We start from the raw sequence: 15,333 nt of genomic DNA, 5'->3' as shown, positions 1-15,333 counted from the left end.
CATGGTGTATACTTAAATGTTCTGTTTGAGTACTTGGTTTAAATTGTTTGAATGTATAATCGATTGCTTTTCAGTTTAGTTATCCCCTAAATATTTTGTCCAAAAAAATCTCTAATAAAGTGTCACATTGAACTGGATATTTATTTGCATATCTGCCACCTCTCAAGGATGAGGAAATTGTTTTATCCCATTTTTGCAGTCCCTAGGAGGGTATTTTAGCCCAAAAATGCATGCAATGCACTGATAAATAAAAGTCATCTCTCAGACACTATGGACTTGGGGACTACATCAAACTAAACAGAGTATAGAAGAGTGTCACAAAATAACAGTAGTGTAAATATACTCTGCTGGGACTCTAGATATTTAAAAAAACTCAGAGATCTGATAGTTTTTTAAATTTAGATTCAACTGAGTAGAAAATGAGAAAGAAGAAATGAAGTCTAAAATGAAGGAGAGATTCTATGACAGAAGAAGTGAATCTTAATTGTTGGTGAAGTGCAGTTTTCAGAGTAATTGTGGTTGCATATCTGAGATTCTAGTATTCACAACTTTTCCGGTTTTTAAAGTTACTTTATGTGGGATTAGGAGCAAAAGGTAAAGTTGGGACAAAAGTGAAGTATTTACCTCTTTTCTTGGAAATTGCAAGAAAATTTGCAATTACTCATAGGAGTTTAGCTTCTTTTTATAAAAAAAGACTCAAATAGAATTTCTCCACACAAGCTGTGGTTTCATATTCTTTGGATAATTTGTCAAAACTATCTTTCCTTAATGAAGAATTATAAACCAGAACCCTACCCATTGTTCTTATTTTCTTTATTCATTGTGTTCCTAAATTTAAAAATGGACCAATACAACTCACCTATGACATGAAAAAAAATTTTCATCTTTGGGATTTTTGACCCCACTAAAAAGAAGACAATCCCCCTCACCCCCAAAGCACTCTCTCACACACAAACAGCACAAAGCATTACCTTGAGCTATGTAAGGTGTGGTTTCCTCTTTCGGAGGGATATTTGTGGGTCGAGGTGTAGGGGCAGGAGGTCTGTTTATAATGAAAGACCGACTCCCCACTTTTTTCTTTGTACTCATATTGGCCAGTATCATGTCATAGTCACTGTCTTCAATCTCAACAAATGTGTAGGGGTCTTCCTCCTTCTCCTGCTCCTTTTCATCTTCTTTCTTGAGTTCTTTGGGTTCACCTCCTGTTTCTTGTCTTGCTCCAAGATCACACCAATTTTGACTTCTTTCCATTTGGCCTTCTACCATTTTCCCTGCTTATGAAATATTTAGATAGTGGTTACTCTTCTATTATACGCAATATTGTTGATGTCTGTCTGTCACTTCTTTGAAACTCTCCCCAAATAATTTATACTGTCTCATATATTTAAAAATGAAAAATACTCGAAATAATTTACTAACATATCCTCCTGCAGTTTGTAATTGTTAACTTTGTTTAAAAAAAAAAAGTCTGTAACTGGCTAACTCATCAGTAGAGTACATGACTTCATCTCAGGGCTCTAAGTTTGAGCTCCATGTTGGGAACAGGGTTTACTTAAAAGTACAAGAAAAAAAAAGTTTGCTTAAAACGTGGTCTTCTTTGAAGACATATAAATAACCATGTAAGTATTTTCCAGATAGTTTATAAGGAATTTAATATCAGAAAATCAAGTGATAAAACTAGTCTCAAATTCCAAATGCTTCTGAAAACTTTTTCTCAAGCAGAATATGCTAAGTTTTTTTGTTTTTCCACTTGAAGTCATTACACCTTTCATAGTGCCTGCACTGGGTGTTTTGCCTAACATTCAGTTTCTCTGAAAATGACAGGGGGAAATAGCCAAACATGCCATTACTTAGTTTCTTACAAGAAGTCTCACTGTGATTTCACAAACTGAGATTCCAAAATGCAACTCTTGATGTCTATAAACCAGCATGAACCTCATTCTTAGATAAAGAACACTGAAAAGGGGGTTTGTGACAAGGTGGCATGGATAATCAATGACTTGAAGACTAATTCATATGAAAAGAATGACCTTCTATGGTTTTCATAGTTAGTAAAATCTTTATATATTTTTTAAAGAATGTACTAAAATATTGTAGAAACAGTTATTTAGAAGACAAAGGTATAACATACTTTGGTTAGTGAGTAAGTTGGAAAAAAGTTTTGATGGATCCCTGTCACACCAATGAGAATTTTATTAAAAATTAGACTCTTAAAGGGCACCTGAGTGGCTCAGTGGGTTAAGCCTCTGCCTTCGGCTCAGCTCATGATCTCAGAGTCCTGGAATTGAGCCCCCATTGGGCTCTCTGCTCAGCAGGGAGTCTGCTTCTCCCTCTTTCTCTGTCTGCCTCTCTGCCTACTTGTGATCTCTCTCTCTGTCAAATAAATAAATAAAATCTTTAAAAAAAAATTAGACTTTTGGGGTGCCTGGATGGCATAGTCAGTTAAGTGTCTGACTCTTGTTTTTGGCTTAGGTTATGATCTCAGGATCCTCACTCATCTTGGAGTCTGGTTGGGACTCTCTTTCCCTCTCCTTCTGCCCCTCCCCACCTGCTTTCTCTCTCTCTCTCTCTCAAATAAATAATTAAAATCTTTAAAAAATTAGACTTTTGATATTTTGCTTAAAGCATTAATGAAAACAATAAATGCAAAGAATTTCAGTTACTGACTGAAAAATCATTGCTTTTCTGGGTTATTCTGAGAGATTTATGCATGTGACCTAACAGAGAATATTTTCTTTCCTCTTTGGTGCAAATCTGACCAAAAAAATTTAAGTTATTTATGGATATTTTAGTGGAAAAATATAGAAGTTAAGGAGAAAGACAAGTTGTAGAGCAGAATCAAATATTTTAAGTAGTTCAGCAATTGTTTTGGGTAGGCTCATGAAGAGAGGCTGAGATCCTCTCCCAAAGGAGTCTTAGATCTGATGGTTTCAGTTAGTTTAAGCCAAGAAGTATTAATGCCTACGTGCCTAGCACTAACTTCCAAATCAGCATGACTTTCCTTTCTCCCTAGGAATAATTCGGTACTGAGATTTTGACTTCATGACTTCTGTTTCACTGACAGCATAACAGGTGAAACCAGATTAAGTGTGTGGGAAACATTTTTACAGTGTTTCATTTTTAGCAGAATGTGTCAACTATCTTACTTTTATCAACCCATTTCCTGAGCTGTTAACTCCCTTTGTTTCTCCACCCACCTTCCTTCCCAACTCTTTCTAAAGTTGGGCTTGCACCAGAAATAACACATTTTACTTTTTTATTTCCCAGTGTATCAGATTCCACTCTCCATGTCAGAGTGGGGCCTGAGCATTCTTAATTCAAGTTATACATTAGTAAATAAAGATGAAACTAAATCACTCCTATCTTCCTAACTTTTGGGAAAAAAAAAGAAAAAAGAGGGAGCGTATGTAACAAAGAGAAAAATCTTAAAAGCCCTGGAAGCCTGTTTATAGAAGTATTTGATACATTCTAATTACAGGCTCTAAAGTCTTGGGTCTGAGTCAAAGAGGGATCATAGTGATTGTTGCTTTGCAAGAGTGTTGTGAAGATAAAAAGGGACAATGTGTTCTTTATAAACTAAAAAGTGTTCTACACTGTTTTATATTCTTGTTTTCTCCAGTGAATGTGCCCATAAATCCACCATGGGGAATCGGATGCTCTGGACATGGAGAGGCGGACTCTCTTTTTTGGCAACTTGAGGGCATATGGAAACTACTCTTAGAAGACAATTCTGAAGGTATCACCAGCTAAAGTCAAAGATCCCAATACAAAGTCTCTGGCTGGAAAAAAAAAAAAAGTGGTAGATTCTTGTCTTACTTTCAAAGACCTCAGTCAAAGAATTTTAAGAAAAAAAATATTGATGTTTTATTTTGCATTTACACTATCACCAATATTAACCCAATGAAAGACGAGATCAAAAGTAACACTGCATAGAAAATGTAAAAGTTTAAAATAAAAAGTGAGTATTTTTTGTTTCATCTTGCTTTTTCTGTTTGGTATTTTTCAGAAGCTCTATTAGCCAATGTTACACTTCTGCTTTTAGACTCCTAGTGAATGCTCTCTATAGAGTAGTTTTAGACCTCCTAATATACTATGTATAAAAATTTACATTTGGGAAAATACGATTTATTATTAGTCCCTTAAGAGATTTAACCTGATAATAGACAACTTTGCCTTCTTAGCAATTTATTTTAATAATTATATAAAATGATTCACATCTGTAAAAAGTGAGAAACTATACCAGAATTTTATTGTCAGTGTGTTGCTTATCTATGTCTCTCTTCCCAGCTCCAGTAATGATACACTTACCTCATTGATTTATCTCAATGGTCTATAAGATCTTGCCTCATTGTAGATAGTCAATAAATATTTGTTGAATGAATGAATCAGAGGAGTGCCCATGAGGTTTTCCATACTTTCTTTTAAGGAAGACTTTTCAACTCTAAATACAGGGTATAACCTTAGTAAAGGTTTATGTTCATCAAGTTGAACCTTTATAGAAACAGGCCCTCCAATATGCAAATGCTAAATTTCATGGTTTCAAAATTCACTTTTTTTGCAATGGTGTTTATATACTTTGTAGCCCTCTAGTTATGAAAAGCTAAAAAGTATAATGACAAGCAGAGTTTTAATAATAGATATGTCTTTTACCTTTCTTATTAAAACTTCATTATAAGAACCACTTTTTGAATTTGGAAAGTAGACATAAAATAGTGATCAATGAAGTGGGTGATAGTTAGTGACTGCCAAGTGAAGCTGGAGTTGGAAGTCTGTTAGGCTATTGACTGCTCTGGCCAGATCAGCCCAGTATGGAAGCTCCTCTTGATAGTACCTGCCTTCCCCCATGACCCAACCATCATGTGAATTACACAGGTCATTCTTGCATTTGGGAACAACCCTGATCAGGGCGATGTAACTGTTCTTCCACTTCAGCAATATACTGAGTGTTCTCAGGCTTGGTCTCAAGTCTGTGTGTGATAAACCTTTTACCAATTGCTTCCCCCACAGCTACCACGGAGCCAGTGAAAGACCCCAAGGTCAATTTCAAATCTGTAAAACATTAGCCTTTTCCTTTTGCCAGAACACTAAGAGTACTTTTTAAAAGGAAAGTTGTCATTTACTTTTCCACATGATGCTTGAGGTTCATTTTATGTGAAGGGCTACAAACTCCTTCAAAGTTTTATTGCTTTACTTGCTTAAAGCGTTGTAATGAGACTGTTCTAGAAGAAAGAGAGGGAGGGGAGGGGGAAGGGAAGGAAGGTGGGAGGAAAGAGGGTGAGGGGAGAGAGAGAAAGGGCGAGAAAGAGGGAGGGGCGGAGGGAAGGAGGGTGGGTGAGTTGGTGGCAAGTGTCTCTTGGTAAGGAACAGTAGGAAAGCTGCTCTTGGTTTTAAAAGCTCATCTTCCTGCAACAGATCTGTCACTGCACGGCATGCTGGGGAAGCCTGTCAAACTTCTGTTGTTGCTGTTTTAACCTTAAACCTACCCTGTAGTGTGCCGTGAGGTTTTTCCAGTTGGGAGTCCGCAGGGACGGGTCGCGGTGGGGGGAGAGGCGGTTGGCTGCTCAGGAGAGCCTCCGCTGAATTCCGTTCTGGACTGTCTCCAGGAATGAACACATACAAGTCCTCATCGTACTCCTTCACAGAACTCCCACTGCCAGCCGCTGCCGGGCTCTGCTCGGTCTCGGTGCGGGAGGGGTTCTCGTTCTCTTCCTTTGCCAGTGCACCGGTGTCAGCTCCTTCCGCACGCTGCCTGTATGATGTCTGCCCGCTGGCGTGATGAAACCCTGGGTTCTGTGCGGCTGTTTATGATGAAGATGGTAGATTTCATGTAAACACACCATCTGGAGGCATTTCATATTTTCTGATTTTACACAGAAGTAGTAGTACTGCTAATAAAGCTTTTATGAGTTGATACAGTCCAAAGCTGACAAGTGCATAATTTTAGTGAATAGTCATTCTTGAGCTTTTAAAATAGTTACCAAATGAACAGTTAAAGCTTCATCATACCTTGCTACCTCACTATAAGACACATACATACAATAACATTCTGGTTCTCTAGAGTTATTGTTTGAGCAGATTCATATATATGTCTGTATTATTGCATTTTTATTAGAAAACAGAATAACTGACCCAACCAATAATAAGTGAGTAACGGAAAAGGTAAATGCAAGGAAAAAAGTAAACCTTAACTTGCTTGTAAATAATGCAATAATTATCATCATAATAATGTGATCTTATTATTATTTTAATATATAATTATCACCAGATTGTATCTTAATTCTTTTTTTTTTAATTAAAAAAATTTTTTTTAAAGATTTTTATTTATTTATTTGATAGACAGAGAGTGATCGCAAGTAGGCAGAGAGACAGGCAGAGAGAGAGACAGGGGGAAGCAGGCTCCCCGTTGAGCAGAGAGCCCGATGTAGGGCTCGATCCCAGGACCCTGAGATCATGACCTGAGCTAAAGGCAGAGGCCTAAACCACTGAGCCACCCAGGCACCCCTGTATCTTAATTCTTGAAAGCATTGCTTGGGGGTGTAAGGACCTATTTTATATTTTCATTTTATCCAGAGGCTTCCAATTGAGGTTAAATAATAATTTTGTTGTTTAACCCTTAAACTGTCCCTGCTCCCCATTCCCCAGGGAACCTACTTAAAAACAAGTCCTGCAAACCAGTCTCAGGTAACAAAGCACAGATACTAGGATGGGTCAGGCCAGGTGGAGACATCCGATCCGTAGTGGGTTGCATACTGTCTCCTTCGCTACCAAGGAGTATGGGCCCCGCCTTTTGGGAGCCTTTTGGGTGCCAATCTTAAACAAGGTGAAATTGTAATTCTATTGGTCACCTAGCAACACTGTGCAGTTTTCTCTGTGTGTTACAATTTCATTGGCCACCTGTGCATGGCCAAGCCCAACCACATGGCCTTTGCCCTTAAAAGCCAGTCCCTAAAGGAGAGCAGGTGTCACCCTCTCTCTGTAAGAGGAGCAGCCCTGGCCTGCCAGTTTGATTCTTGATGTTTGGCGTGAAATAAAGCTTTGCTTGACCGTCCCTTTGTATCAGGCTCGCTCCTTTAATCACGGACCCATTATTCGGGCATAACAGGGGGGAGTGTTAATATTTTTTGGTGGAGAAGGCATCAAATCACCGATAGTAGGTAAATCTTTCTGAGACTCATTTCTGTCACCTATAAAATATACCCTAGTCTGAAGCTTAACCAAGTAATCCAAATTCCCTCCATCTTAAGAATCATGATTTCATCATTTGTTTTCATAATGTATACAGTAGATACCCTCTAACCACTCAAGAAGACCTGAAAAAAGATATACAATAGCTTTAAATCTTAAAATCTGTTGTTTAAATTTTCTTTATAAAAATTCTGTTTTAAATAAAGGAGTCACAAAATTTTAAAACAATCTTGGAATCTCTAAATTGGAGGGAATATGTGAATTGTTGTCATTGCCAGTGCAACAAAGAAGCAGAAGATTGTTGTTTTACAGTGTTGCTAAGCTGAAGTTTGGCTAAAGAAGCAAACTGGCAGAGTATGGAGAAAAAGGACCTTTTTTTTAAACAATGAACAGCTAATCTGTAGAAACTTTTCAGTTATGGGAGAAAATTAGTGATGAGGAAAAATCGTACCCATGATGATATCCATATTTCTACATGGAATTTTATTTTTTTATTGTTCTTTCCTTTCATGTGAAAAGAAGAAAGATATAGTTTCAGTACTAGAACTGTGGACCAAGATTCTTTAATTAGGAGCCTGAGAAGAGCAATCTACAGAATGAGATCTCTTGCACAAATCTCATTCATCTTTCTTCCTCTAAACCCAAACACCGAGCCTGCAATAAAGTAGTCTTCAGAAATGTTGATGGAGTCAATGATGCAGTGACTGAAAAAGAATTATGGCTCAGGCTAGTAAAGGAACTTCACTAGTTCTGTCTGGGCAAATCGATCAACTAAGAATTACACTCATGCTATAAGAAATTACTTGTAGCCATCTTATGTTTATGGATTCAGTGTTTATGTTTTATGTACACACTGTCTAAGCCACAAAGCCTCCTTGGCCCTTCTCAAAAATGTCCAAACCTGGGATCCAGCTCTGGAGAGTTGGATGTAGTGGGTCAGTGAGTTTTAGCAAGCCTCATTGTGATGGTGATACCAGTGAAAATCTGCCAGCTAAGGTGCATTATGCTTCACCCACTAACCCATTAGGGAGCCTGAGGCCGGAGTCCAGTCACACAGAATTTCAAACATAAGACAATTCCAGGTCCTAATGGTCTAGGGAAATGAGGTTGTTCTCTATAAATAATTGAAATAACATTTCTCTCTCTACAGGCAGTTCTTCTGAGGATTGAATGTCATGATAAATAAGTGGTCATGATCTTCAGTTTTATTATTATTAAAATGAAAATAAAATGTATAAATTTAAAAATCAGTGCATTAATCCATTGCTTACATACATAGTATGATTTTGTGTTATGCCATAACTGCTGAAGGTGTTTATTGATTTGCCAAAATATGCTAGTTAGACATTGTATTTAATTGTATTTGATTTGCAGGTCCATTTGCCTATATTTGAGAAACCAGTGGTCAGTAATGGTTAGCTGAATATCAACTATGCAGCATTAAAAGGGCAATGCCCTGTGGCCAGAGAATGCTTGATATGTGAGATATCACCACGCAGTGAATAAACAAAGAGAGTGGTCAGAGATGGGACTGGAAAAGGTTATCTAGAGCTTTTTAGATGATGAAGAGGATGAGTATGATGGGAAGGTACCGGGAAATTTGGAAGAGAAAACTGACTAGTTCCTTCAGGAGCATTGAGCGTTAGGGCTGGCAAATGTGGAAGCTGCTTACACTGGGTTTCTTAATAACAATACTGATGACATTTTGGATCCTGTATCCTGTGGGGTATGTCCTGTGCACCCTAGGATATTTAGCAGAATTTCTGGTGTTCACCCACTGACGGCCAGTTGTAAACCTCCCTTCTCAAGTCATGATAATAAGACAGGTTTTGTTTATTGATAAGAATCCACTTGTGGGTGGGAAACGGTCCCTCAGTGACAACCACTGTGCTACCCTGCAATAACTCAGGGGAGAGCTGATGGCGCCTGGACTAGGAGAAATCATGGCAGAGTGAGGAAGAGCTGAATGCTGGCTATGCTGTGAAGGTAGAGTCAACAGAACTGTCTGATCTTACTGGATGTGGGGTGAGAGAGGAAGTAAAAAAGCCCAGGGAGACTCCCAGGTCTTTGGACAAAATTAAACAAGGAAAGAATCTTCCCTTACTGAGATGGGAAAGTCAGCAGGTAGTGTAGGTTTGAAAAGGTCAGGCATTAGGGTTTTTGGATTTGAAAACAGTGAGTTGGAGAAGCTTATCAGGCATGCCGGTGAAGATTCTGACTGAGCAAGCTATTGTATGCCAGGGGAATCTGGAATAATGGGTAGAGTAACATACATGTGGGAAGACTGAATTAGTCTTCAGACATTAGAATATAGAATTGCATCCTATTATAGCCAGTAAGGACCTGAGAGAGAGTTGTAGTCCAAGCTTCTCATTGCCTAGTGGAGAACACTAAGGTCTGAAAAGAATGTGACTTTGTTTATAAAAAAACTGAAAAAACAGAGTTGTCAAATAGAATATTTGCATCAGCTTGACTTGTGTATTCTCTCTGGGTAGGAAAGACTGGTTTTTGATTATTTAACATGAACTGAATAGAAGTATGTAAAATTAGCAAGATAATGTAGTAACATCTCTACCGTATTATAAATTAAAAGTCATTCAGTAAATTTAGTGCTTTTCCATGCTCTCCTATGCTCTCTTCAGTCTTATTTTACCAGTTACATGTACCGTAATACAGATGCTACATATATACATATATTTCTAACATCCAGGAACACTTACTAGGAGAAGGTATAAGTAATGAGGTAATATCATCTTCATAGTCATTTTCTTGCTCATCATTTCTGCTGACTTCCGGGATCTGAAAAAAATGAACGTAATTTTTAATAATATCCATTAATCTTAATATATCTGCATCTACAGACACCAAAAGGAAAGTTAATACCTGTGGAAATTATGGTTTTAGTTTTTATTTAAATACCTTGATTATACTACGTATCTTAGCTATTGTATTTTTGCCATCTACAAGAGTTCAGTGACAAAAAGTATTAAAAGTATAACTGTGGCCATAAAACATTTAGAATAGACAACAAATTAACTTAAAAATGAAACTATTAGCAACTACTTTAAGATTCAAAACAATAGTCATGAAATTTAGGTGTAATAAATAAGTCTTAAATAAAATTGAACATGATTATTTCTTTTAAAAACAATGAGCTTTGAGGGGCACCTGGGGGCTCCGTTGGTTAAGTGTCTGCCTTGGGGTCAGGTCATGATACCCGGGATGGAGTGTGGCATCTGGCTCCCTGCTCAGTGGGGAGTCTGTTTCTCCCTCTGCCCTGTTCATGCTCTCTTTTTCAAATAAATAAATAAAATTTAAAAACAAAATAAAACAAAAGCTTTCTTTCATTTTAACATTTCTGTATCTTTTATCAGTTCAAAAGACATTCTTAATTATATCAAGTATTAAATACAATGAAAGACAGTGGAATTGTAAAACGGTTTATTTTCTGTCTTTAAAAAGAAAAAAGAAACAGAGTCAGAATATTGATGTTTGTTTTTCTGAAGCCAGTTCCATTAAGAAGGAAGAATTACTGAGAAAAAAAAGAAATCTGTTATCTCTGAATTGCTAGTCTTTGTTTATAATCTCTGAAGGAGACATGGGGTCTACAGTAGGGGAACATACTTGTGTTGGTAGAGTAAGGTAAGTAATACCAGTGAGAACTCTGTGCCAAACATCTAGAGAACGAGGTGGAGGTTGGTTGCATTAATTTAGGTCACATTTTGTTACCATGAACTGCAAGTGATTCTTCAAGTGATTTATTCTTTTGTTTTTATTAAAGCTGAAATGATTAGTCCATTTGCTCTGCATTGGGACTGTCCCTTTAAAAATTAGAAGCATTCATATTGAAGCATTATTAAATTTATGATAGCTTTGGTATGCAAAGTATTTGACTTGCATATTGACCTCATCAATTTGGTTGGTCACTCACTTTGGCCAGTGGGACCCCAGTGGAACTAACTAACTTCCTTCTTTCTTTCCCTCCTTCCTTTCTTTTTAACTAAACATCACGGTCTTTGATTTCCAGTAGAATCTTAAAAATAAAAATCTTTTTAGTATGTTTTGTAGTGAGCTTGATTCAGAAGCTCATTTTATATTTATGTCATATTTTCCCCTTGGTGGACTCAATCATATGCTAATATGAAAAATTGCAACTTTACAAGGGAGATTGACATGTTGATTCATATTTGCATGCTTTGGTATTAAATGCATTGTTTAATGTAGCCATTCTTTGTTTCCAATTAGACTGACCTCTTTACTTCATAAGGTAGATCAAGAATACATTAAAAAAATCCATAACACTCTTACAATCATATCAAGGAAGTGTTTACAGATTGGATAACAGGGATGATTTTCAAAGATTTCAGAAATTATTTGAAAATTTCCTATCTACTATTCATAAGCCTAGACATTATGAGCTCAAAATCAGTGTGAATTAATAAAGAGACTATGGGCAAGGGTGCGGGTGTATGTGTGTGCACTGAGGTTACAATCTAATGCATTTTTGTGTCCTAACTTAAGCTATATGACATTTGTATTAATAAACAAAAAGCAAGCCCAAAAAGGTATTGAAGGAAGAAGCTTTCCAAATTTAAAAAGTAGCTGAGTTTGACAGATTTGAGTTGGCTCATAAATATTATGTAAAACTGATATTTTTTATATCAGGCTATGCAGAGACTAATTGTTTTCTCAGGAGTGAGAGGATTTTTAGAAATATTCAAACTAAAAAGCAAAGGTTTCTTACTTTAGTTCCTTACACTTAAAATCACATTTGGCTTCAAAAATATGTTGGATTCATGATGTATTAATAATTGTAGAATGAAATCAATGGTGGCTTCAAAGACAGCAAGTGTGGTGGTACCCTGACATAGAATGACTTTAGCACTTAGATGTGTGAGGCAGTGGGCAGAGCATGGATGGTGTAGTCAATCAAATCACAGCTCTATTATCTCTATTAGTTATCAGCTGCATGATATCAAGCAAGATATTTAACTCTAAATCTTAATATTCTATCCTGTCAAATGTGAATAGTAGTATGTATGCCACCAGTTTGCTGAGAGCGTTAAATAAGAATAATGTAAGCGAAGCACTTATCATCTCCACCACACAGTGAGTGCTTAATAAGTGTAACCTGTACGTCAGGTTTTCCTTCATCCTACAAAATATAGATATGCACTTAATAAGCAGAGTGATCACATCGATTTGATGGGAGAATCTTCAATAATCAATAATTATTTAACCTTTTTTTTTCTCAACTGTGTGCCTCTAGAAGTTCTACTGATAGAAAAAGACCTGAAATACAAACTTTCTCTCTGATTGAAGTGTGGCATTGTGGCTTTGTTAATAAAAATGCTTAGATAATTTATTATATAGTAGAGTTAAGAATGAAAAAAGGGTAATTTTCTAATAAGTTCCTTTTTCTAAGGCTAGAGTCTAACTTCATTCAGTTGTTAAATATTTATGCAGGCCTAATATGTGCTAACTAATCTGTTAGCAATTGGGAAAAATAAGTTAAAAATAAGAGATATAGTATTTCCATTCCCACAACTATCATCTTTTTATAGGGAGAGAAGACAAAATAATAAGATGATTAGACTATAATATTTTAGTTCAGTACACAAATCCAGTTCTTAGAAGTGAAACAGAGAATTAAGAAATAATCAAATAATCAGGGCAAAATTTTATTAATTTGCTTTTTTTGTGAGGAGATTGTATTAAAAAGTTATCTTGATACTTGCCTTGAGTCCCACTTCTCTAAATGAAAAATCTAGCTTAAATAATAAAATCTATCCCCTGAATATACTCAATTTAATATTCCAGCCCACAGATACTCCTTGCAGCACACAATGTTTAATGAAATTAAAATCATTCATTATCAAAGATAAACTAAAAAGAGAACTTCTTGTTGACTGAGATTTATAAAGCTCCACATGGCTTTGGCATCTAGTGCTGTACAAATTGATCATCATTTTCTGATTTTGAGGGAGTGGATAAAAACAATCTTCACATGGCAGTTGGTTTCCAAATCTTGTTATGAGATTCTGAAGATATTATAATTAGCTTAACTCTTGCCCAACTTTCCATAGTGTTGATTATAAATGATTTTGCCAGCTGTAAAGCACATGGCAGTCTGTGGAATGAGAATAAGAAGACACAAACATCTTTAAAGAGTAGCAAACAGGCCCTGGATCTTATATTTTACCCTAAATAAATATACTAGGCTGCAGAATCTAAGGTCATATTCCAATGGAAGTAATAAAGATTATAGTTTCTAAATGTGAGGAATAATGAACAATGTTTTACTAAAGCCACGAATAATAATATCAGAGCCTTAAATATTTTTTTCCCAAAGGTGCATAGAAGGACTATATTATTTTAGCTCTCATTACATCTTTTAAGAGAATTATTTTCTTCGTAGCCCTCTAGGAATATGGTATAAAAGCAGAATCATATGATTTTTAATGAAGTTCTCTTTAGATAATAGGAATTGAAATCTTCAGTGTAAAAATTAAATAGGAAGTCCTTCTAAGATTGGGAAAAGAATAAAGAAGAATAAGAGATGAACTGTGAGGAGGGAGAAAGTGGACATTTTCCTTACTGTGGACTAAAGTTTTGTTAGAATAACCTGAGTATGTATGTTCCATTTTTTCAGACAGGCTTTGGGTCTTGATGTCTGCCCATGGTGCAGCTCTAACAATAAGCTATGAACTTCACCTTGGCACGTGACCTTATAATCACACTCTCACCCTGTTTGTTCCAAACCCGCCGCAGTTGTGCCTTCATGAGGTACCTGCACCTTTCCTGGACCATATACTTGGTTTGATTTCAGCCATCTCTCTCACAAAAGTGGGAATGACAAAATTTAAATTTGTTCTTTTGTTAGGATTGTAGCTGTAAATGTAAAAAATTAGTTATTTTCATTTAAAATTATGGAATCCCAAAATCTGAAAGGAACCTGTGGATAACTGGTTCATTCTCTTGTTCACACACTGATATAATATTAAAACAATGTGTCACAAGAAAAATGTAGGATTTAGATATTTTTTCCAAGCAAAAGTTGTTTTTATATGTGGTCTATAGTCTGTACTGCCCAACCCTGTTTACAAATTGGCTTTTCTTGGGTCCTATACTTGTCCTTCTCTTGTCACAGAATGAATTTTCTCTAGGTGATCTTATTCACTCCATTTAAATTTATATTTATATCATGATGATTCCTGGATATAACATTTGCTTCAAACTATTCTGATTTTTGTATTCTAGTATGCAGCAAAGGATATTAGAATAAACTGTCAAAAGCAAAGGAGAAAGCCTGGAGGGAAAGATATCAGAAAAATCAGGAAAGAGAATGCTTAAATTGAATGTGTCTACCCCCAAATTCATTTGTTGAAATTCTAACTCTCAAGGTGATGGTATTAGCAGCTAGGGCCCTTGGGAAGTGATTAGATCAATAGAAAGGGCCCTCCTGAACAGGATTAGTGATTATGCTATTTACATAAATTATGCTAATTAATCACTCTAATGCTGATTAGATTAATTAACATTATAAAAGTAACCCTCAGAGATGCCTTACCCCTCTGCAGTATGAGGATACAGTGAAAAGATGGCTATCTATGAACAGTGCCTATCTAGGAACAGTGCCATCACCAGACACTGAAACTGCTGGGACCATATTTTGGGAATTACCATTCTCAGAATGGTGAAAAATAAGTGTTATTTATAAGCATCAGTTTATGGAATTTTTCTTATGACAACCTGAATTGACTAAGACAGAGGGTTTCAAGTAAATCCCATTAAATGATTCACTGGGAATGAAAAAGAAAAGCTCTGAAAACAGTTCACAGTATTTTTCAATCAGGGTCACTGGTTACCCTGGTGAGGGGAATTATAACAGACTTGTATGAATTTCATACTGGACTGAAGAATATTAAAATGGAAGTGAAAAATGGAAGGCAACATGTATGGAATTTTAAGAACCATGATATGAATAGGGCAACTGTGCTTAAAATTTTTCATAAAATGAATTAGAAATGTCAGTGAAAGTGTTTTATTGCAGGCAAGGGCTATGAAGATGGTAATAACATCTAAAGCACACATGCACAAAACACGGTAGTAGACAGAGTGGGATATGTATACATGGGAAAATTTCAT

General features: G+C 36.2%; 1 protein-coding gene across 8 annotated transcripts in view; it reads right to left on the bottom strand.

Annotated features, from left to right (window-relative positions):
* Window positions 1-15,333, bottom strand: part of BANK1 (B cell scaffold protein with ankyrin repeats 1) — a 305,691-nt gene that overhangs the window by 40,641 nt on the left and 249,717 nt on the right. For 6 of the 8 annotated variants that reach the window (XR_006602628.1, XR_006602629.1, XM_013054044.2 and 3 more), the window contains 3 exons: window positions 9,906-9,984; window positions 5,484-5,798; window positions 972-1,274 (listed from right to left, as the gene is read on the bottom strand). Coding sequence is in view for 6 of the 8 variants with exons in the window: in XM_013054044.2 (XP_012909498.1) it covers window positions 972-1,274; window positions 5,484-5,798; window positions 9,906-9,984 (697 nt within the window). In the remaining 2 variants the exon portion in view is untranslated. The remainder of the gene's footprint in view (window positions 1-971; window positions 1,275-5,483; window positions 5,799-9,905; window positions 9,985-15,333) is intronic. The other 2 variants (XM_004748166.3, XM_045067101.1) reach the window with 2 other exon arrangements.

Source organism: Mustela putorius, unplaced genomic scaffold, assembly GCF_011764305.1.
Source record: "Mustela putorius furo isolate JIRA1106 unplaced genomic scaffold, ASM1176430v1.1 tig00003871_pilon_pilon_pilon, whole genome shotgun sequence".
NCBI classification, from domain to species: Eukaryota; Metazoa; Chordata; class Mammalia; order Carnivora; family Mustelidae; genus Mustela; species Mustela putorius.
This window is presented reverse-complemented; position numbering and strand designations above follow the sequence as displayed.